The 23,639-nt window shown below is 32.6% G+C and overlaps 3 protein-coding genes and 1 long non-coding RNA gene across 6 annotated transcripts; all 4 read left to right on the forward strand.

Annotated features, from left to right (window-relative positions):
- Nucleotides 1–340: 340 nt before the first annotated feature.
- LOC111705628 (uncharacterized) lies at nt 341–8,128 on the forward strand. The gene is made up of 8 exons (XM_023478236.1): nt 341–578; nt 656–1,095; nt 2,160–2,306; nt 3,144–3,269; nt 3,951–4,048; nt 5,174–5,332; nt 6,141–6,218; nt 6,335–8,128. Exons 1-8 carry the CDS (start codon nt 503–505, stop codon nt 7,599–7,601), a joined length of 2,391 nt encoding a protein of 796 aa, XP_023334004.1. The 5' UTR covers nt 341–502; the 3' UTR covers nt 7,602–8,128.
- Nucleotides 8,129–8,424: 296 nt separating this feature from the next.
- On the forward strand, nt 8,425–9,075 carry LOC111705614 (uncharacterized). The gene is made up of 2 exons (XR_002766055.1): nt 8,425–8,769; nt 8,971–9,075. It is a non-coding gene; the product is annotated as an uncharacterized LOC111705614 (long non-coding RNA).
- Nucleotides 9,076–11,881: 2,806 nt separating this feature from the next.
- On the forward strand, nt 11,882–21,864 carry LOC111705612 (zinc finger protein 62). 3 transcript variants are annotated; one of them, XM_023478210.1, is made up of 5 exons: nt 11,882–11,985; nt 12,147–12,287; nt 12,873–12,920; nt 14,438–15,919; nt 21,801–21,864. In XM_023478210.1, exons 2-5 carry the CDS (start codon nt 12,224–12,226, stop codon nt 21,842–21,844), a joined length of 1,638 nt encoding a protein of 545 aa, XP_023333978.1. In that variant the 5' UTR covers nt 11,882–11,985; nt 12,147–12,223; the 3' UTR covers nt 21,845–21,864. The 3 variants fall into 3 exon arrangements, with proteins under 3 accessions (XP_023333978.1, XP_023333977.1, XP_023333976.1); XM_023478209.1 differs by lacking the exon at nt 21,801–21,864 and adding an exon at nt 17,785–17,873 and having other exon boundaries at nt 14,438–15,988; XM_023478208.1 differs by lacking the exon at nt 21,801–21,864 and having other exon boundaries at nt 14,438–17,151.
- Nucleotides 20,066–21,652, forward strand: LOC111705613 (zinc finger protein 595-like). The gene has a single exon (XM_023478211.1). It carries the CDS (start codon nt 20,101–20,103, stop codon nt 21,622–21,624), a length of 1,524 nt encoding a protein of 507 aa, XP_023333979.1. The 5' UTR covers nt 20,066–20,100; the 3' UTR covers nt 21,625–21,652.
- Nucleotides 21,865–23,639: the final 1,775 nt, after the last annotated feature.

Here is a 23,639-nt window from a genome sequence, read left to right on the forward strand (position 1 = left end):
ACACATGACTGAACCCTGATTGGATCAGGCGCTAATGGACAAGGCATTCTACTTTATATAAGACGACACACGAAAACCTAAAGTGAAATAAAAAGGATTGAAATCTTATTTGTTTTCAATCATAACTCCACAAACTTTTTGAAGAGCTATGTGGAGAAAAACAAATAATGAATTGAATTTTGCTCCTTTTAATCGGATATGTCGGATATGAAGTCGGATATGTAATTTTGTAAAAAAAAAGGTATAAATGTTTGAAAGGAATTGAGTTTTTGCAGCAAACTCAGATTTTCTAATCCCTTTATTCTTTCAACCTAATAATGTCGTATAACCTCANATTATTATTATTATTATTATTATTATAAACTGCGCAGGAAGCCGTGATACAGTTGATGAAACAGCTTTAGTACTTGGACAATTTGTGTCTGGAAACAGAAAACTCTCAAGAACGGAAACAGACAGACATTCAGACAAACAGACACTGCAGGCCAAGAATCTACTTCTCATGACAAAACTGCCGCCGGAGCTGACGATTTCAAATCGGCAGTCTGCCGACGAAAATACATTCAGTCAGTTCTCAGGTATTGTGTCTTGATAATATTAAAATATAAATTTTTTTGGTAATATAAAAGTTTAATTTAAAATTAAATTTTTTTAGGCCTACCCAGTCAGCCGAGAGGACAGAAAGTGGCTCCATCTATTGTACGAAAAATAAGTGACGGGTATCTCCGCCATGACAGTCACGTGACCTACCGACGCAAGCTGGAACCTGAAGACTCCAGCTACGACAGTGATCATGAGTTCCTAAGCTCAAGTCGATCTTCAGAATCGGCGCATACGCTTCATACGTATCTACGTAGTAGCAGCAGCCACGACGACATCTCCAGAAGTGCGTCAGAGACGCTTGGTCAGGAGTACGCCGAGTATGTTACGTTTAAAAAGTCTGGTTCAAGGGATTCCTCCCCGACCCTCTCGGAGCGGCTGGAGGGTGTTCGCGAGAGCCCGGGGTTGGATAGGCTGGAGAGCGTTAGCGAGGACCCGGGGGATGTTATAGACGACATATATTCTATCACACATAATCCTAATTACAACACTAAGGTAAGAAACATATTTTAAATGACTGTAACGTATTTTCAAGTTGCCTTCTATACAAGGATGGCTCGATTCAAAATGGTGCACTTAAAACATTTATCTGATCAATAATTTGGAAGATATTGTCGTTTTTCTAGGTTTAAAAGTATTACATTCATATAATTCCGATATGTTCTCCTGCAGTAGAAATGCGCAAGTCCCTTTGCAGAGATACACGGTTGAAAATAATGATTTAAAAAAAAAATTATAAACATTGATATCTAATTCATACTTGATTATAGACAAATCTTTTACGTTACGATTGTAAATCAGGCATTGCCATCTTTGCATGGAGGGTCACTTGAAATTACCAGCTTTCAGTCATTTTTAAATAGTTTTTTTTGTATTATCTTATGTCATTATTCGAGTCGTAGAGCAATGATCATAAATTAATCAAATCATCCATGAAAAAATAAGACAGCAATATCCGGGTTTATTATAAACCAGATCCGGTTGGGAAGATCCGGGAGTGTGTTTTTTTTTCTCCCAAGAAACGTGCATCCGGGATTTACAAATAAGGATAATTGGAAATAATCTATATATTCATGTAATTAACAAAAAAAAGGGATTAGAAAAATGACATGTTTTGTTCTTATACTTTGTTCCAATCCGCTTTCCTCGTTCGTCAGAATTCATAGCGCAAGATACAATTAATTACATTTCTTGACTAATTACATTTTTTTTGACTAATATTGTATACATACTATATACACAGCATCCAGTTAATTAAGATCATTTTTATTATTATTTTTTATTACGTATTTTTCAAACTGATAAATATCGTCTTTGAAGTTTTATCCTTATTGGTAACCCTGTAGGTTACCATGTATTTAAGGTATACTTGCATATTACACATGCACTGAATGTCCTTTTTCTAAGTATTGTGCATAAGTAATGGACAATTTTTTTAAATTAAATTGCATAAATTGATTTTTAACTAATTCAATATATAAAAGAGTTTTGCCACTTCATTTCGCGTGGTAAATAAATAAGCACTTTAAAATTAAATTTTTTATTTAATGAATATTTAGGTTGAATTCGCGCTTAAGCTTGGATATCCTGAACCCTTGACACAACGCGCACTCCTTAAGGTTGGATTTAACGCGCAGCAGAACGAGCTATTGGATGAACTAATCCGGCTACAACAGCTGAAGGGAGCTGATCCTAAGGTACCGGATTGAAAGAAAATGAAGTAAATGAATGAATTTTTTAAATGGATTTTTTTGAAGGATTTAGCAGATTATTCATAGATAAATAAAAACTTTAAACAGATAATATGAAAGCCCTACTAAATTCGTACCGGCATGACTATATCCTTGTACTTTACTTAAATTAATTCCGTCCCATGATTGGCTATATCTCATTAAAAGTACGCTATTAAAAAAATAATTTTCGCCGTATCTGCTTGGCTTGTCTTATGCCTGGAATTTAAGGGGGGGGTAGTGTCGGCATTGATAGTATGAAACCAACCCTGTAATATTCATATTCTCAATTGTATTTTTTCTTTTGTATAATTTGAATAAAATATATGTTGGTTATTCTATATGTTCCGGATCGGAACAAACATCTTTTCAATTTTTATTAAAAAAATGAATTTAAATATGTTCATGTTTCAAAAGTAAAAAAACATATTTAAGATAACTTTTTCTTTTATTCTTTATTTTAACATTGTCTTTTGCTTAAATATCTTTATTAGCTAAAAAAATAATAATTTGTCTTATTTGTTAAGAAGTAGCAGATTTTCTACGAAAATTCTAATGATGTAGAGACTATGTTTCCATAAAACTAAATGATAAAATTAACAGAAAAAATTGATTAACGTATTGTGCCTTTGTCAATTTAGTTTTAATCATAATTCTTTTATTATAAATCCTCAGGTGTCACATATAAATTCAATTTTTTAGAAAATATACGTTATAAAATAATTTTTAATATTTTTATCAAGAAATGATAACTTCTTGATAAAAGAGTTCTTGTCATTTAAAAACTTACATCATGAAATTATTGTTCTTTAATTCATAAAAAATCTGAATTTCTATTTAGATGGGAGCAATGTTGCGATGTCGCATGGAAACAAAGAGAGATATTCCTGTCTTGGAATACAGCTTTGTGTTGAATGGTTTCAAAATCGAGGACATAAGGTAAAGAAACTGATAACTTTTTTCAAAATTGAATTTTTATTTGTTATATACATTTGCGACCTAACTTCGTAGATATTTGGACTAAGAATTCTGCTTGATAAAGAAATGGAGTCTTTTCCACAAACTCTGATTTTCTAATCCCATACATCTTTGCAACCAAATGTTGTAAACCTGAGATGTCTTAAACTATGATTTCTTTTAGATTAAATAATCAGATTTAGGTTTGAAATATCAAAGGTTTACATATATACAGGTTTCAAAGATATAGGGATTTGAAAATTTGAGTTTGTGGCAAAGACTCAATGCCTCTTTGAAAGTTTTCATTATAAAATTTTTTTCACGATCAAGTAATAAAGATATAAAGATTAAAAAAATTAGATCAGCAGAGCCGTGTTATTTAAAAGAATGAGGAAAATAAGACTCAAGACTAGAAAGTATTCATTGAGACTGATTTAAGACTCGAGCTTTGTATAAATTGCGACAATTTTTTCAAAGAGTTGGGTTTATAAAGCGGTTTAATATCGTATTTGTACATTTTCACAGTTGGAATTGGAGGATATGGGGATTTAGTCCGTATCGCTTCTTTTTAGAGGGTTTAAATTAATTTTTTTCTGAATATATGTAAAAAAAATTGTTCAAAAATATTATAAACATAATCTAATTTTTCATTTGTTTAACCAGGATATAACAGTATTCGTACCAAGCTGGAGAAAGGAATCAAGTAAACCTGAAACTCCAACAACTGCCCAGCATATTCTAATAGATCTAGAGAAACAGGGGTACTTATTATTATTATTATTATTATTATTATTATTATTATTATTATTATTATTATTATTATTATTATTATTATTATTATTATTATTATTATTATTATTATTATTATTATTATTATTATTATTNTTATCTCTAGAAATTTACTTCTAAAATTAGGTTGACAAAATAAACGCAGCAAATTATATCAAAAATCAAGACGACATTCAAGTCGTCCTGCATACTGTCATGTTTCGTGGGACACCCTGTATGTACCACGTCAAACTAAAGATAATAAACATATGTACCACGTCAAACTAAAGATAATAAACATATGTTCTACGTCAAACTATAAATAATAAAAATAATGAGAGTCTTTTATGTGGAAAAATAAAATTACATTTTTATTTTTTAAGCTCGCATCTCTTAATCAAATAAATAAAATTCTGAATTAGTCTTTCACGTCGTATTCTTTATTTGGTTATAAATATACATTTATAAATATATATTTATAATGGAAAGATATATTAATCCTCTCATTTTTTCTCATTACGTTCGTGATATAGATTAATAATTTACTATTTTTATTTCAATCCAAGGCCTTACTTGGTTAAGATTTTATACTTTTTGATAAAACCCATGAACATTCCTTTAACAGAGAAATATGAGATTTTAATCCAAAATTCAAACAGAATCAAAAGATTTATTTCCAAGAATAAGAAAATTAAAAATCATAATGAACATAGAGAATCCAGAAACGGATTCTCATGAAATTCTAAACTTTAAGAGAATTAATCATTATAAATTAGAACGGAAAAATATATGTTCTCAATTTAAAAAAAATGAGAAAATTAATTATTTATCTTTTGAACGTAAATCGAGTGGTTTTGAGTTAGGAAATGAATCACCTAAGCATAGTTCAACTACCTTTGTATTAGACCGTCTTAATCAATAAATGAATAGTTCAGTTAGCTGTGTCTAGTTCAATTACAGGGTTACCCACAAAGGATGAGGCTTCAGAGACGACATTACGGGATTTATTCTGTTGTGTTTCCTTATATTTATGATTCCTTGCTCCACAACTGTTTCTTTCATTGCCATTTAAAATAAGCCATTTAAAGACCGCATTCAAGGCAGACGACCTAATTTAGTTTGAAAAGTTTAATGTCGTCTTTACAGTCACATTCTTTGTGGGTAACCCTGTACTTCTCGTTCTTGATGGATTCCATTATCATGATTTTATTTTTTAGATATATCTTGAACCTTGCCGCAGCTACAGATGCTGTAGTTGTCTCCAATGATAACTTCAGGTATGATATTTACATATTAATCTTCTCAAATGAATGTTTGCGTAATTTCATGTGACATTGCCCGATTCACAACGGTACCCTTGAAACCCTAATCTGATCAAAATTGTCGAAGGTAACGTCGTTTTTCTGAATCGAAAGCTGTTTATTTCTTGGAGTTTCTCAATTGATTATTATAAGCAAGACCAAGTCTCTTTCGCAGAAAAACCGCTAAGCAAGATATCAGTAGTTTTTGATACTGAAATAAGATATTCTTCCCCTTTCGCGACTGCATAAATCCGTAAGTCAGATTTATGAAAATTATCAGTTTTCAGATAAAAAACATTTTTTACACATAAAAAGGTTTAAAGGGCAACGTTGTTAATCTACCTTGTAGCTCATTCCCTTGAGAGTACTTGTCTTCAGTCCCTTCAAGGATTAGAAAAAATAAATCCGTTGATCTAAAATCATAAAATTTTAAAACAATGCAGTTATCCGACGAATGATCTCATGCTCACGCTAAAGGTCAGAGTAATCTTAAAGTTTAGTTTAGTCATTTTGTGATTTGAGATCCACTTATTTAGAATCCGGGATCCGGGACAGAATCCGGGTCCGGGATCAAACTTATTATAAACACTACAAAATATCTAAGAATTAACTTGAAAAAATATGATCTTCTAAATCAAAATTTCATAAAACTTTGATTTTCTTCCCACAAGATTGCCTTTAATATTTTGCTCGGATCAGAATTTTTATCTAAAAACATCAAATTTTAGACGAATGTTAAATAGAGTCTGATTTTTAAAAATTAAAATTAATTTTTACCCCCTAGGGAGTTGATAAACGAGAAGCCTGAGTTCAGAAAGGTTGTTGAAGAGAGAATACTTATGTTCTCTTTCGTTAATGACAGGTTTGATTTTCTTTTCTTTTTTAAGTGCATTTTTTTATGGATATTTCTGCATTGAATACTTAATTTTAAATTTTTGTTGAAAATCTACTAGATAGCATAACAGTTTTATTTTGTAGGTTTATGCCCCCTGATGACCCTTTGGGCAGAAATGGTCCAACTCTTGACGCATTTCTACGCATAAACCATACCCCTGCTGATTTGCCTCCCCCATGCCCCTATAGTAAGAAGTGCACCTATGGGAATAAGTGTAAATTCTACCACGCTGAGCGAGGAACAGTTCCTCATAAGTCTGTAACAGATCGTCTCAAGGAACATTCTACCATGAAGATTCTTGAGGTACGAACCAGGAACACAAGCAGGGATTCGTCTCCAGGAGATATTGCCAGGACAAAATCAATGAATCTTGTCCTACAAAGAACGGAGTCAGACACATCTGCTTTTAGCAGACCAAAGCAGTCTCTGACAAGAACACGAAGCTCTCGTCCGGCCATCTCAGGTTCGGATAAGTTCTCCGACTCCCTTCTTATGCTTGGGAACAAGACGGATATCACCAAATCCCAATCTACCGATAACAGGTTTGGACGTCCCACAGGAGATTGGTCCAACCTAGAGATGGGTTGTCTAAATAACTACGGTTTAAGGGATCTTATACACACTGCTCCACCTCCCCCCGGACCCTGGAACACCATGGTTCCTCCTCCTGCCCAGGATGGTAACTCCCACCGGAGACTTGAACGTCAGCTGACGATTAATCCATCATTTGATCCCAGGATCAATAAACCAAGATTTCCTAAATCCCAGGATTTGCTATCAACAGAGGCTATGGAGTACATGCATAGAAACCCACCCCCTCCCTTTGGCATTACCCCAGAAAGCAATGAATTCAATCATCAAAATGTGACAAGAATTGCTTCTGCTCCAGATTCCCTCCGTCAATGGGGAAGCAGTGTCATATCTCCTCCAGTAACAGTTGTAGAGCCTCTAAACCTTGGGGTTCTAAACCAACAGTCCTCTCCCATACAGAGGAACTCATCCACCTCAGATTCCCAGCTGAACCGAACTCTCTCTGCCGGACCTTTCCTCACGGATACATGGAATTTCGACTCTGGGATAACACCAATACTTACTCCCTCCTCCTCTCAGCTCAGCAGCATCTGGGGACCATTGCCGGCAGCTCAAAGCACTCCACAAGCGTCACCCAATCAGAGCATCCTTGGCCCGGTCGGAAGCAGGCCGGTCAAGGACTCCAGGTTGGAACTAAAGTACCATCTTTCTGCTCTGTTCCCCCAGGACCAGGTGGAACAGGTTCTAACCATGATGCCGGATGAGTATGATCCTAAAACCTTGTGCGCGGCAATCATGAAAATGTTCCCACCCGCATAAGTTGAAGTATCACCAAGAAATAGGTTTTATACCAGACTTGGCCCACTATACTATATATATATATTGTCTATATATGTACCATTATTATTAATGATCGTTATCACAAATTCATTATCTACCCATTCCTATTTAAAGATCTGTAAAGTAAAGGAACTTAATGTGTCTAAATATGAACTTACAGAAGTTTACCAAGAAATACATATTAACAATTCATTTTTATTAATATTTGTACATTTGTATAATTGATGAACTACCGTCCATGTTGTTCGGCATCTTGTTATTTACAGTAATATCGTTTTATGTACAGTAATTGTTATGTACTTCTCAAATGTAAAATGAGAAATACTAAAAAGCGTAGTAGGTAGCTAGCACAAGTACTGCTGATTATGTTTAAATGTACCCATAATACCAATTAATTGTAAAACTCAGCCTGTCCTAGCCACAGTTCTACGTTATAACATTGTTTTTATAGTGATTTATTAAAATGTATTTAACCCATAATCAATTTATAACGTTTCTATATCATATCAATTTTGCATTATTTTTTTGGGGACACATTTTTCAGTATCATGGTCTTAACGTTTCTGGACAAGTTTCTAGTAAGGTGATGGTACATATTATTACTTGTTATGAAATCTGATATTTTTTAAAATTTTTATTGTTTCGGTCTCCTATATTTATCTAGTTATTCATTTCAAAATGTTGGCTTTGCAGGATATTATTTATGTTCATTTGTGTAAACGAATTCATTCATTTTCTATTATTCATTCTGAAGATTTTTTTAAAATATGCAGCTAAGGTGAAAAGTATTTTTTAAAAACAAATATCCTAGTCTTTTTTTTGTATCTTTATCATTATTTTGTTTTCTAAATTTGTGAAGAAATATTTTTGTGATATTTTTCTAACTAAACATAAAGTGCCATTTATGGCCGGCAGAATTTTTTAAATTAAAATCTAGTCAGGAAAACGGTTGTATGTTTTATTACTCTGCCTGGCTTGGTGATGGGCCCAAATTAACCAGATGAATTATGAAATCAATTTAAAAAGAAAGTATGTGTGTTTGCTGGTATTCTGGTAAAAGGTTACTAGTATATTGTTAAGATAAAATTAAAGTAATTAACTGTTAACATGTTAATCATAAAATCGCACCTTTAAAGGGACTGTATACGTAATTTCTAGTTACCCTCCATAATTCTCCATAATTCCTAAATCTTTCCTGTAGTAGAGTCACTTTTGTATAGAACTCACAATTGAAAATATTAAGGTTTCAAAATTGTAAACATTTATAACTAATTCATACTTGATCAGACCGTTGTAAATCGGGCATTGCCATCTGTGTATGGATGTTCACTTAAAATTACGTTTACAGTCCCTTTAATAAATGTTAAATGTATGTTGGGGTGTAACCAATACTATGTATTGTAAGTAAATAAATGTGAGGGAAGATCCCTAAATAAATATTTTGTAACCTAAATTTTATTTTTAGTTTTAGTTTCATCTAAATATATACTTTGCTTGCCTGTCTGTCTGTTTGTCAGTTTGTATCCAAAAACGGCTGAACCGTTCGGGCCCAAAATTTTCATGTGGAACCTCACATGGCCCCAGAGGAAGGTTTTTGTATGCTCAAAATTACAAAAATTCGTGTTCAAAAGTTTTTGATTTTTGTAAAATTTTGACAATGCTCAAAAAAATATTATTAAAATCGCAACCTTCTTTTTGTTTATGTTTTATATTGTACAATGAGAACTATAGATAAATAAATAAACATAGATAGCTTATGTACTCAAAATCACCAAGATTTGTACAGTCCGCGAACTCATACTTCTAGGGGTCAAAGTGTACTTCAATGATAAGCGGGGTGGTTTGGTGTTTTAATTTATAATTATTAAACCACTCAGGAGTAAATTTTATTTTGAGAATATCAAGTTATGAGCAATATATCATATTGACGTGAACTGAAGAAGGACATGAGAAGGAATAAACTAACTTAAATTTCCTTTAACAGAACTCATGTACACCACAAGGACTCAATGACATAAGAACAGCCAATGTTCACAACCGACCTAGTTATTCTATATAATAGGAATATCTTTAAAACATCTCTGTACATTTATATCTTTCAAGATGAAAAATGTCGTCTTATGCGCAATCTATCATTATCTATGGTGAGGACCAGAAAAATAGAAAGACGAATTTTAGACTCAAGTTAAGACTTACGATACACAGCATTTGTGTAGTGTGCTATGCCAATTTCACTTTATAAATGATGCGGAAACTATTTGCTGGAAACAGCATCTATTAAACTTTGAATATTGCTTCAATGTCGTCTTCCTATTCCAAATTTTTCTGGTTATCACTGTACAAAGAGAAGATTCTCACAGATGAAGCCACAATTAAAAGTTGAAATATAAGATGGGCCTTAAATGTCTAGTTTTGTATAAAATTATAACAATATCAAAAACTGTTTGATCGAAAATCTGGGGTTGATAAAAAAAAGTGAACACTAGTGGTTAAGTTACAATTAAGCTAGTTTAACATGTTTTAATATTGAACTATAGCTGGAGTACCCAGCGTTGCCCAGCGTAAGAATAAAATGATGCTATAGGATTTATATATTAGGTAGGTATATAAATATATATAGTCCTACCTGTAATTGAATATATTCCATATAATTCCATCTGATCAATCCCAAATGTTGATTGATTGATATTAGGGGCAGAAATAAACCATGTTGTTATTTTAACAATTGGATGTTTAATGTCAAGTTGTAGAAAAAATTCAAAACTTCAGAATGTTTACTGCAAGGGAGTGTTTATTTTTCTGTATATTATAATTTATCTCTTATATTCAATGCTAGTATTTACATCTTTTAACACCCCAAATGCAGTACACATTTCTGAAGTGTAGTACACGTACACAAAAACTTGTCAAAGTTCACAATGACATATAAAGTGTACTTTCATGTCCCTAAATGTACGTTCAAATGAAGGTTCATCGGTGCCACTGCCAAACAAAGTAACATGTATGAATCCCAACTGCCAAGCCAACCACGAATAAGAGAGTCTGCGGTTACAATACCAACAGATCCAAAATGAAAAAAGTTTGGATCAAGGCTCTTTAATTGGTTCATATGAATTCCTTACGCTCAAAGATCCCAGAGTGTGTAAAAACTATTACATTTTTAAATAAATATTATGACATTATATTTTTCAATAATTCATTTAAATCAGGTAGAGAGAGAATTCGATCTTGAATGAAAAAGTAATGAGATAATTTATTGCTGTTAAAAAGCACAAGGTTACTTGCTTAAAAGTATATGAGACATTAATATTGGTGCCTGGTGGTGTATTTTTCGACAGCTACACATATCCGCCATACTTAGAATTTCTGACCTACGCCAAATCCGCTATACTACACATCCGACCTACTAGCACGTGGTATTACAGCTGCTCTATGGACTTGTCGCCGCAGCGCTCGGCCCCCTAGCCTGTCAGCCGGGCGCTCGGCCCCCTATCCTGTCCTAGCCGCAGCGCTAGGCCCAGAAATTGCCTTAACCTAACCTAACCCTCAAATAATACTAAAATAATTACAGCTGGCGTAGGTCCGATATTGCAATATAGGTCGGAAAGTTAGTAGGTCAGAAGTTCAGTAGGGGGGATGTTGCGTATAGACGATATAACATTACCATTAATATTTTCTTCTTCATGAACACTTCAAATGTAAAAGTAAATGTTCTTAGGGACTGATAGATGTAATTTCAAGTTACCAACCCATTAAAGGTCCTATCAACAACAGTAACATTTGAACATTTATCTGGGTAACAATGAGGAAGATATCGTCGTTATATTTCATCTTACAAAGTGATGATTAGACTATGGACGAATTGAATATTTCAAGATAGAAAAACTAAAGTGGTTTCCTTGTTTTGTTTTTAAATAACTATTTAATCCATTACAAAAGACAACATTACGAAACGTCAACAGGGTAAATATATAATGGATTTGTGGAGAAGACGACATTATAGTTTATCTTTGTTTACCCAAGAAAATATGTCGAATTTGTGTAGTTTTTGGGAACAATGGTAAATATAAAAAGTATTTTGTAACAAAACGTGCATATTTACCGTGCGCAGATGTGTAAAAGATTTGTTACTGTATAAATTGTTATTGAGCGCTTGAAACTTCTCGGAGTTTACAGTAAACACAGCTAGAGTTCATTGTGTACATTTATAGTTCAGCGTACACCTGTACATTTTGATTTAGTTTAGGTTTACTTACTTTACAAGAACCGAAACAAAGTCGGAGTCGCTATTCGCGCCACTTTCGTTAACATAATTTATTTATAAGTTTTTCCACACTTTCTTCCTAATTCACCATATTCTTTGGTAAATTATGTATTTAATCTTATTATTATCAAATTATATGTTTCTGATATGATGAAGCGCGGATTTTGTCCATTAGTTAAAATAAACTATTTTATTTTGAATTTTGAAAGAAATCTTTTCATGAATTTTTAAAGATTATTTACAATTACTTTTTATTACAGGGAATTTGTTCTACCAATTGGTTCTCACAGACTAATTTTGCCTACAAAACATTCAGAAGTTAGCAAAGCTGAGAAAAATGTTTGACACAAACGGACATTTGGCAGTCTTGATAAAAGAGGAAGATGAAGAGGAGAAAATAGGTTCAAATATTTTCAGAATATCAACTTATTTTTTGCGACATGTATATGATTGGGTCTCTCCTATTGTACGATTTTTGGCCCCCAGCCCCCCCCCCCTTTTACATGACCAATACTTTTCAACAAAATTAACAATATTTAATTTGTATTATTTCTTGGCCGAGCGCTACGGCTAGGACAGGATAGGGGGCTGAGGTTAGGACAGGCTTCGGGGCCAAGGCTAGGACAAGCTTCGGAGCTAAGGCTAGGACAGGCTTTGGGGCCGGTTGAACATGTGTTATAATTTGAGCTCCATGTACAAAAATGATAGGAAGGTGGGGGGGGTTTCTAAAAGCGTACAATTTGAAATTATCATATGATTTTTCACCCCCCCCCCATTTGATAACTTGCATTAATATTTATGCTTTAAAGTTGTTCAAAGGTTATTAAACCATTACAAATGACCCCTTGAAATAAGGTACTTTGAAGGAATTGTATTTATTCAAAATTTAAAAAACAGTACAAACATTGTTGTAACATACAATAAAAGAAATAAAAGTTGAAGGTTAAAAATGTTAGTCCTAACACTCACTGGGGTTTTTGTTTTAGGACTCGAAGAAAATATGGAATTGGTTCTGATAGAAAAGAAAGATCCAGGTAATTAGGCCGAATTTTGGCTACTGAGGAGTTTTAAGCATCGTTTTATTAATCTATTTTTAAACGGACTGTAGTCTTTATCTTAACTGACCCTTCATTGCCATGTCTGATTTACAACGATATCCTTAGAATCTTTGTCTGATACAGAATGAAAAAGACATCCATGGATTACTTGCGGATTTCTAGCAACAAAAAACAAGGAGGACATAACTTTTCAAGTTTAAAAAAGCATCGATATCTTTCACATTATCAATCAGATAAAGGTTTAAAGGCTACCGTTGTAAGTTGATCATTGTCGTCTCTTGGTAAATAATTTCTTAAAAAATCATTTGATTTTTTTTTCTTCTCAGATCTTAGGCATGTGTGTATTTGTTAAATTATGGAAAACAGATTTTATAATGCAAAATGAAGGCAATTTGGGTTTAGGTCTTTTTTTAGTTAGTTAAAATGTTTTTTTCTCTCCAGAGCATAGGGGTGGGGATGGGGGGAGAATTGCTGAAAATATATAACCCCGGATTTTCTTTAAACGGAGGCTTATTTGAAAATTAAAATTAAACCTTTAAGCTTCACGAACCTCCACTAAAATCTAACAAGTTAAGAAAACTTTTTAATTTATTAATTTTTTATTAACTAATTTTTAATTTTTCAATAATTAATTTTTAATTTTTGAATAATTATTAAGTTAATTTTAATTTTTCATGTATGTTTCAAACACTTTTATGCCCACTAAGCAAAATTTCTACGTTGACAGAAGATATAGATTATAGGCCTTCAACGATATTTTAGCTTGTTCAATAACAAATGATTCGGGGTTTTTCATGCGAGGCGGTGTGCCAATAACTCTGTCAGATTTAATACATAATATGTTTTTTAATGCAAAAAAAGCAAATTTGTAAACAATATGACTAAGTTTTAAATTATGAGTCTGACCTCTTAGATATTTGTGAGCCATAAAATAATAAGAAAAATCGTCTCAGATAACGGATATGGGATATATAAAAAAATCACTCCACTTGTATGCAGTGTAAATTTCCCAAGCAATGATTTGATAGGCTGTAATATCCAAAAATACGTATATTCGGTTGAAATTCAGGCTGTGACATCAATTACTTTAAAAAGTTATAATTTTTAAGACGATTTCCGAAACTTTAAATCTGCATAAATATTATGCAGTTAAACAATTAAATCGAACTTTTTCATTGATAATTTTATATGTCACAAAATATTGCTATGATCATGAAACAAGCTTTTTTTGCATCATTAGATCAGAGCTGAAAACTTTAGAATGGTGGATATCAGGATTAAGGCTTAAACCACTCTTTTTCTTAATATCCAGTTTAAATATTGCTTGTTCTCCACATGAATTTAAACTCCAGAGAAGCAACGTTATCTTCTAATTGGATATTTCATTCTAAAGTTTTCAGCTCAGACTCTTTAATGTCCAAAAATCTGTTTAAAAATAAAGGCTCTGGCAACAGCTTCTATTTTTAGAGACACTTTGAATATAAATTGTTTAGATATGGTCGATGCAGAGCCTAAGATTGAGCCTCCAGATGATGATTGGGAATACGTCGGAGAACAAACTGTTAGTTTAAGAATGTATAAGAAGAAAGCTACAAAATTACAACAGGGAAGCATTCTTGATGACAATCTCCATACAGTTATTTATCAGGATATCAGAAACTCTCCTGTTAGTCTGAAAGATGAGATTGATCAGAGTTTTCCCAGTTATTTATGCGATCTTTGTAACCACAGATCTAGTAATGAGGAGAGTCTCAGGTATCATAAGGAAACAAGGCATCAAGAAGGAAAAGAACCACGACACCAAGAAGGAAAAGAACCGAGACACCAAGAAGGAGAAAAAACTAAGCACCAAGAAGGAGAAAAAACAAGGCACCAAGAAGGAAAATATCAATGTAATCAATGCAACTATTTAGCTAATAACGCCAGATCATTAAATCGGCACAAGGCTAATGCACATTTAAAGAGTCGATTTAAATGTGATGAGTGTGATTTAGTTTTTAAAACGGAACTTGGATTGAAACAACACAAACAAAAGCGGCATCAAGTTAATTGCCATTCCGGGAGTAAATTAAAATATCATTGCGACCAGTGCGAATTTTCTGCAACCTTTCCATACCAAATAAAAGAGCACATCGAAAAAATTCATGAAAAAATAGAATATTCCTGTGATCAGTGTAGTTATGTTGGAACATTGAAAGCATCTTTGAGGAGGCATATGAAGGGAGTTCATGCTGAGATTAAAATTCAGCAACCACGTACAGAATATCCCTGTAATCGTTGTAACAAAGTATATTTAAGTTCTAAAACTATAAAAGAGCACATTGAAAGTATCCATGAGGGGAAGAGTCTTCCCTGTGACAAGTGTAGTTATCAAGGTCCAAATAATCAATCCTTGAAGAGACACAAACGAAGGAAACATGATAATATTAGCTTTCCATGCACTCAATGTGAACACAAGTCAAAGCATCCGTCAGCTTTGAAGCGTCACGTACAAATCAAACACGAGGGACTGAAGCATCTGTGTGAGTTGTGTGGATTCGAGTCAACATCTGTCACGAGTTTTAATAATCACAAGCAGAGTGTTCATGAAGGGATTCGGTATCAATGTGATAAATGCCCCATGTCCTTCAATACTTCCAGTGCATTATCCTGGCATACGGCAAGACACCATAATGAGCAAAAATTTCCTTGTGATTTATGTGATTATGTTGGAGCAGTTCCTTCAGCAGTAAAGATGCACATGATAAGAGTGCATGAAGGAAAGAGGTATTTCTGTGATATTTGTGACAAATCTTACAAAAATTTGTTTGATGTTAGAGTTCATAAAAAGGGAGTTCACGAAGGTGTACGATACTCATGTGATCAGTGTGATTTTACAGCGTCGGTTCCGTATAATCTGCGACGACACAAACAAAAGGAGCATGATAAAAAGCAGTTTCCTTGTGATCAATGCTCTTATATAGGAGCTCTTAGAGATAGTTTAGGAAAGCACATAAAGCGTTGTCACCAACCAAAGTAAATTCATTAGAGAAATAACTTAAAATGTGAGTATTTTGTATTTTATGTAAAATCAAAAGTTGTTCTTCAGCATGCCTTCATTGAGGCAGTGCAAGCATTCGTATTGCAATTAACGGGGACAGAAGGCCTAAATTTAAGTGACACTTTACTTTTTTTAAAGTGGTATGCCAGATTCACAATTGTACCATTAAAATGTTTATCCGAGGACCAATTGGGAAGATTTCCTACATAAAAAGCGCTGAATTCTATTAATTACGTTCTTTGTCTTAGGTGCATAAAATCAGCAATTCACTTATATAGTGAGATCACAATTAGAATTAGAAATCGGCAATGCACATATTTTTGTTAATTTAGAGTCACTCTAAATTTTGTCGACAGTCCCTTTAAAGCTCAAACGTATGTTACAATATTAGTGTTGCATAATTATACTGTACAAAACATTCACAATGTATTGTACAATGTACATATATTGTATACACAACTGTTTTTAATAGTGTATTTATAATATGTATAACAATACTATATTGAATGTTAATGAACATTAGTCAATTATTTTTTAACTGCCAATTAAACTTGAGAATGTTTTCAATGACATTTTATTAAAAAAAATATTCAACAAACCATTGAAAGGATTGAAAACATAATTTTTTTACCTGAAAAAAATAAGGGTAAAAATTAGTGAAAAGAGACGAAAAACTAGATTTTTAAGTTATCACATATTTCAGTTTAATAAGATAGATGTTTTGCCTGTTTTCGTTCCCTTAATCGCTATTTAGTAATTGAGAAGCTGTATTTGCATCAAAACAAAACAAAAAACTGGAGATGTAGTATGTTGAAATTTGAGTTTAACTTTATATAAATGTACTGCTGATAATTTTTTAATCACGAATAGTAAATACTTGTTTTTAATATAGGGAAAGTAAATTATGTCAGGTTTAGTAGTAGATGTTTGTACTTATCCTCAAGCTTGCAGGGGAGTATTTTCAAATTATATTTTTGAGAAAACTGAAGGTTTGATCAAAAAAGCTCAAGCATAACAATTTTGAGTTTTCTCAAAACTAAAATTTGAAAAAATCAGCTTTTCCGAAACCTTGCCATATTTTGTATATAATTTAAATTTGTCTCCATGTTACTTTGCTGTACGATGGTTCATTAGAATCATTAATCTAATAAAGAAGGGAGAAGAAAAGGCTTTTCAAAATACAAAATAATTAATATAAAATATAAAATAATTAATATAAAATATTAATTTCACAAGATAAGATAGAAAATAATTTCCCCAATGTTTTATTTTAGGAAGCACTCAATTTGTCTTTAATTTGAAGAAAAAAATTCTGAACACATAATATTGGTAACAAAAATAAGATTTTATGCTGATTTTTTCATTCTTTCTTTCTTCTATCGTTTCCTACTTTACATTTTTCATTTTCTTCTTTTTTTATCTCAGAAAGTGTGCCTCCCCTGTGCCACCCCTTCGGGGGGGCGGGGGGAAAGGGGGGGAGCACGTGCCCACTTGCCCCCCCAGCTACGGACTTGACTTAGGGAATTTTCCGCAAATCCATTTTTTGAGATATCTCAGAAATCAAGTACATTTACAGGTCTAAAATCAAACGTAAATTTCGTTTAAAGGTTTTAATATGCATCTTTTTCTGTTTTTTTTTTGCGATATTTTTTGAACTGTTAATGGCAGGGTCCCCTGAGCTTATTTTACCTATTGGAGTTCAGGCAAGTTTGCTACAATCATAAGAGTGAGCAATGAGCATACACTCTTTCTCTTCGGCTCACCTAATTAGCACTAATTGTATACTTATTTATATTTCAGGTGTGCAGTTTATACAGGACAGAAAACACAATAAATCAGTCCAGGGTTTATTTCAGTTAATGACAATAATAAAATGCTAGCCTTAAATGACACATTTTCTCCAGGTTAAAAACATTAAATTTTAATATAAAGAAAACTCACTTCCAATGTTGATTTGTCCGGAGGTTTGTAGTCTTTAGTCCGTTTGGAATGCACCACAGTCTCGGGTACGAGAACTAAAAATGAGCTTGTTGAGTTGAGGTTTTTATGTGTCTTTTTAAATATCCTTTTTCAAGTAACAATTTGCTCAAATGAATGGGAATCTGGATTAGTACCCGCAATTGATCTAGAGGAGGAACGTTAGATCAGTATCAGGATGGTTCCAATTCTGTCCAGGGTCCTTCCGTCGGAGTTGTCGGAGGGGGAGCAGAACAACCAAGGCGTGGTTGTTGAGGATCAATTGTACGTAAAAAGAGAAACTTCTCTGAGAGACTGACAGAGCTAGGTAGCAGAGAACTCAAACCAAGCGTCCAGAGATTCAGGAACACTCAGCTTCCGTTGAAATAGGAGTCTTGACAACGGAGGTCTTAAAAAATTCTTTAGACTGAGTTCAGAAGCTATTCATTTTACTAACTTGTCCCATGTGGTTAGTAAACTAACATCCTGCATTTGTGGGAATCATGGGTCGGTATTGGTGGTCAAAAGAAAAAGATTAATAATCTCATAGTTTCAGAAAAATGTTTGACACAAACGGACATTTGGCAGTCTTGATAAAAGAGGAAGAAAAAGCNTTATTTGAAAATACAATAACAGTCCCATTAAAATTAAACCTTTAAAGCTTTTGTGAACCTACACTAAAATCTAACAAGTTATATAAAGTTATATTCTAAACGCCTTTATGCCCACTAAGCAAAACTTCCACGTTGACAGAAGATATAGATTAAATATCAGCTTGTTCGATACAACGATATTTCAGCTTGTTCAATTCAACGATATTTCAGCTTGTTCTATACAATGATATTTCAGCTTTTTCAATTCAACGATATTTCAGCTTGTTCAATACAACGATATTTCAGCTTGTTCAATTCAACGATATATCAGCTTGTTCAATTCAACGATATTTCAGCTTGTTCAATTCAACGATATATCAGCTTTTTCAATTCAACGATATTTCGCTTGTTAAATTCAACGATATTTCAGCTTGTTCAATACAACAATATTTCAGCTTGTTCAGTTCAACGATATTTCGCTTGTTCAATTCAACGATATTTCAGCTTGTTCAATACAACGATATATCAGCTTGTTCAATACAACGATATTTCAGCTTGTTCAATACAACGATATATCAGCTTGTTCAATTCAACGATATTTCAGCTTGTTCAATTCAACGATATTTCGCTTGTTCAATTCAACGATATTTCAGCTTGTTCAATACAACGATATTTCAGCTTGTTCAATTCAACGATATTTCAGCTTGTTCAATACAACGATTCAAAGATATTTTAGCTTGTTCAATTAATTAAAAAATTTTCATAGATAATTTTATATGTTAAAAATATTTTTTTAAAGCAAAATATTTTTAATTTTCGTTAGGATAATTAGTTTTAACAAGATTTACATGTATAATTTACGTTGGTTATTGTTTACGAAAATGTTTTACAAATATAAATGGGCTATAATACTATGGCAAGTTGCATTGTTTGTAAGATACGAGAACAAAACTTTAGGTTTATAGAATATTGACAAAAAAATCTATTTTTTCCTATGTTCAAGAAAAAAAAATCTGGTTTTGGTTTATAACATTTCTTCTGCATTAATTGGCAGGAACAATAAATAGGAATCGTTTATTAAAGTTAGATTTATGATGTTTCAAGTTTTTTCCATGTTTAGAAATAAATACTGTTTAATTTATTAATATTTGACTGGAGAAATAAATAGAAATCATGACAATATTCTAAATGAAATAACAACTATTTACATAAGGTTGTCGCTAGAAGTAGGCGCTTTGTTAGCGCTCTCTTGGTTAAGTTGTGATATATAAAATTACGGCATTGCAAAACCATTTTTTTAGGACGGTGGTTGCCAAAAAGACTCAAAGCGCATATCAGAATAAAACTGCTCTGTGTAAATCTGCATAAATATTAATGCAGTTAAACAATTAAATCGAACTTTTTCATTGATAATTTTATATGTCACAAAATATTGCTATGATCATGAAACAAAGCTTTTTTGCATCATTAGATCAGACATTTTTAATGTCCAAAAATCTGTTTAAAAATAAAGGCTCTGGCAACAGCTTCTATTTTTAGAGACACTTTGAATATAAATTGTTTAGATATGGTCGATGCAGAGCCTAAGATTGAGCCTCCAGATGATGATTGGGAATACGTCGGAGAACAAACTGTTAGTTTAAGAATGTATAAGAAGAAAGCTGCAAAATTACAACAGGGAAGCATTCTTGATGACAATCTCCATACAGTTATTTATCAGGATATCAGAAACTCTCCTATTAGTCTAAAAGATGAGATTGATCAGAGTTTTCCCAGTTATTCATGCGATCTTTGTAACCACAGATCTAGTAATGAGGAGAGTCTCAGGTATCATAAGGAAACAAGGCATCAAGAAGGAAAAGAACCAAGACACCAAGAAGGAAAAGAACCGAGACACCAAGAAGGAGAAAAAACAAAGCACCAAGAAGGAGAAAAAACAAGGCACCAAGAAGGAAAATATCAATGTAATCAATGCAACTATTTAGCTAATAACGCCAGATCATTAAATCGGCACAAGGCTAATGCACATTTAAAGAGTCGATTTAAATGTGATGAGTGTGATTTAGTTTTTAAAACTGAACTTGGATTGAAACAACACAAACAAAAGCGGCATCAAGTTAATTGCCATTCCGGGAGTAAATTAAAATATCATTGCGACCAGTGCGAATTTTCTGCAACCTTTCCATACCAAATAAAAGAGCACATCGAAAAAATTCATGAAAAAATAGAATATTCCTGTGATCAGTGTAGTTATGTTGGAACATTGAAAGCATCTTTGAGGAGGCATATGAAGGGAGTTCATGCTGAGATTAAAATTCAGCAACCACGTACAGAATATCCCTGTAATCGTTGTGACAAAGTATATTTAAGTTCTAAAACTATAAAAGAGCACATTGAAAGTATCCATGAGGGGAAGAGTCTTCCCTGTGACAAGTGTAATTATCAAGGTCCAAATAATCAATCCTTGAAGAGACACAAACGAAGGAAACATGATAATATTAGCTATCCATGCACTCAATGTGAACACAAGTCAAAGCATCCGTCAGATTTGAAGCGTCACGTACAAATCAAACACGAGGGACTGAAGCATCTGTGTGAGTTGTGTGGATTCGAGTCAACATCTGTCACGAGTTTAAATCAACATAAGCAGAGTGTTCATGAAGGGATTCGGTATCAATGTGATAAATGCCCAATGTCCTTCAATACTTCCAGTGCATTATCCACGCATACAGAAAGACACCATAATGAGCAAAAATATCCTTGTGATTTATGTGATTATGTTGGAGCAGTTCCTTCAGCAGTAAAGATGCACATAATAAGAGTGCATGAAGGAAAGAGGTATTTCTGTGATATTTGTGACAAATCTTACAAATCTTTGTTTGCTGTTAGAGTTCATAAAAAGGGATTTCACGAAGGTGTGAGATACTCATGTGATCAGTGTGATTTTACAGCGTCGGTTCCGTATAATCTGCGACGACACAAACAAAAGGAGCACGATAAAAAGCAGTTTCCTTGTGATCAATGCTCTTATATAGGAGCTCTTAGAGATAGTTTAGGAAAGCACATAAAGCGTTGTCACCAACCAAAGTAAATTCATTAGAGAAATAACTTATATTGGTGGTCAAAAGAAAAAGATTAATAATCTCATAGTTTCAGAAAAATGTTTGACACAAACGGACATTTGGCAGTCTTGATAAAAGAGGAAGAAAAAGCGGAGAAAATAGGTTCAAATATTTTCAGAATATCAACTTATAGGAGCTCTTAGAGATAGTTTAGGAAAGCACATAAAGCGTTGTCACCAACCAAAGTAAATTCATTAGAGAAATAACTTGAAAAGTGAGTTTTTTGTCTTTTATGTAAAATCAAAAGTTGTTCTTCAGCATGCCTTCATTGAGGCAGTGCAAGCATTCGCATTGCAATTAACGGGGACAGAAGGCCTAAATTTAAGTGACACTTTACTTTTTTTGAAAGTGGTATTCCAGATTCACTATTGTACCATTAAATGTTTATGTGAGGACCAATTGGGAAGAAATTTTCGTTTTTCCACATATAAAAGCACTGAATTCTATTAATTACGTTCTTTGTCTTGCGTGCATAAAATCAGCAATTATTATATAGGTGTATCACAATTTGAAATTAGAATTTTCGTTAATTAAGAGTCACTCTAAATTTTGTCGACATTGAATACATTTTAATGTTGCATAATTATATTGTACAATGTATTGTACATATATTGTATACACAACTGTTTTTAATAGTGTATTTATAATATGTATAACAATACTATATTAAATGTTAATGAATATAGCCAATTATTTTAGAACTTCCAAATTAAAAAATACTTATTTTGGCATTTTCAAAACTTTAACAACTTTTAACATTTTTATATGCCTTTTTTGAATTAGTTATTAAACTTGAGAATGTTTTTAATGACATTTTATTTTAAAAAATATTCAACAATCCTTTGAAAGGATTGAAAACATAATTTGTTTAAAAATATTTTTTGCATAACAGACTGAAACTCATGTTTTTTTTCGTGTAAATAAATAAATAAAAGATCTTTTCATTACTTCATTTTGAAAAATAATTGGCAGGAACAATAAATAGGAATCGTTTATTAAAGTTAGATTTATGATGTTTCAAGTTTTTTCCATGTTTAGAAATAAATACTGTTTAATTATTTTAAAAAATGGATTCTCACAACGTAACCACTCAAACAGATGATTTTCAACGACGCTTTTGCGCTCACACTCGGTAATTATACATCATTGAAACGTTTTATGTCTCAATTAATCCTAATAAATTTCTCTGCAATACTCTTCATTCTCAGTTCAATTACCGTACATTGCCCGTCACTCCGCTTGAGTCAGGGTAAGTGGGTTAGTTTGTTTGCAAATACTTTCTCTGAAAGCCAACATTTGGCGAAGAAAGGCAAATGGGTAGACCAGGTTGTTTAACATATTGCCAAATTTTGAGCCTGACAGGAAAAAAAATACAAAGAACGAATCAAAAAGAAACGTGCTAGAACGATAGTTTTTTTGTTTCGTTTTTCCATTTTTGTTTGTAGCAGTATACAATTTTAAAATGTTGGAAGTTTTTATTTACAGTCGTACTATTAACTATTAACGAACCAAAACGATTAACACCTAGTTTTATATTATTCGTCGTATATATCAATACAATGTAGACGATTTTTTGGTTCAATTTTGATTTCTGAAAACAGGATGGATACACATAAAAATGGAAACAAAGAGAAGCTGTATATTAACAGATTCTTTAAATGTTAACATGTAAACTTGTATTTTGAAAAACTTAAATAGAAAAGTCGGATTCATCATATTAGATTATCTCCAAGCTAATTAACGTCAAAACACGAATACTACTAAAAACCTACTATTTTCTGCATGCAAATCTTTATATTAGCAATATATACAATTTTTTGAAAAATGATTCGTTCTTTTTAGATTTTCTGATTAGTCCCTGAAATCGCAATTTACAGCTATATAACACGATTCAATATGAGGTGGGACACCCTGTAGATCAGATTAAGTTTACTTTGATTGCTGCGAAAATGTTTAGAATTCTAAATGTTCATAGTCCGGCTTT

The sequence above is a fragment of the Eurytemora carolleeae genome, unplaced genomic scaffold (genome assembly GCF_000591075.1).
Source record: "Eurytemora carolleeae unplaced genomic scaffold, Eaff_2.0 scaffold291, whole genome shotgun sequence".
Taxonomy (NCBI): domain Eukaryota; kingdom Metazoa; phylum Arthropoda; class Copepoda; order Calanoida; family Temoridae; genus Eurytemora; species Eurytemora carolleeae.

What these genes read in the sequence shown, in the direction of transcription:
- LOC111705628 (XM_023478236.1), top strand. Translation starts at nt 503, where the DNA reads ATGACAAAACTGCCGCCGGAGCTGACGATTTCAAATCGGCAGTCTGCC. An exon ending in GTCTCCAATGATAACTTCAG is followed by an intron (nt 5,333 to 6,140) that starts GTATGATATTTA and finishes TTTACCCCCTAG; the next exon opens with GGAGTTGATAAACGAGAAGC. An exon ending in TTCTCTTTCGTTAATGACAG is followed by an intron (nt 6,219 to 6,334) that starts GTTTGATTTTCT and finishes TTTATTTTGTAG; the next exon opens with GTTTATGCCCCCTGATGACC.
- LOC111705612 (XM_023478210.1), top strand. Translation starts at nt 12,224, where the DNA reads ATGTTTGACACAAACGGACATTTGGCAGTCTTGATAAAAGAGGAAGAT. An exon ending in GATAGAAAAGAAAGATCCAG is followed by an intron (nt 12,921 to 14,437) that starts GTAATTAGGCCG and finishes TAAATTGTTTAG; the next exon opens with ATATGGTCGATGCAGAGCCT. An exon ending in TTATATAGGAGCTCTTAGAG is followed by an intron (nt 15,920 to 21,800) that starts ATAGTTTAGGAA and finishes GAGCTCTTAGAG; the next exon opens with ATAGTTTAGGAAAGCACATA.
- LOC111705613 (XM_023478211.1), top strand. Translation starts at nt 20,101, where the DNA reads ATGGTCGATGCAGAGCCTAAGATTGAGCCTCCAGATGATGATTGGGAA.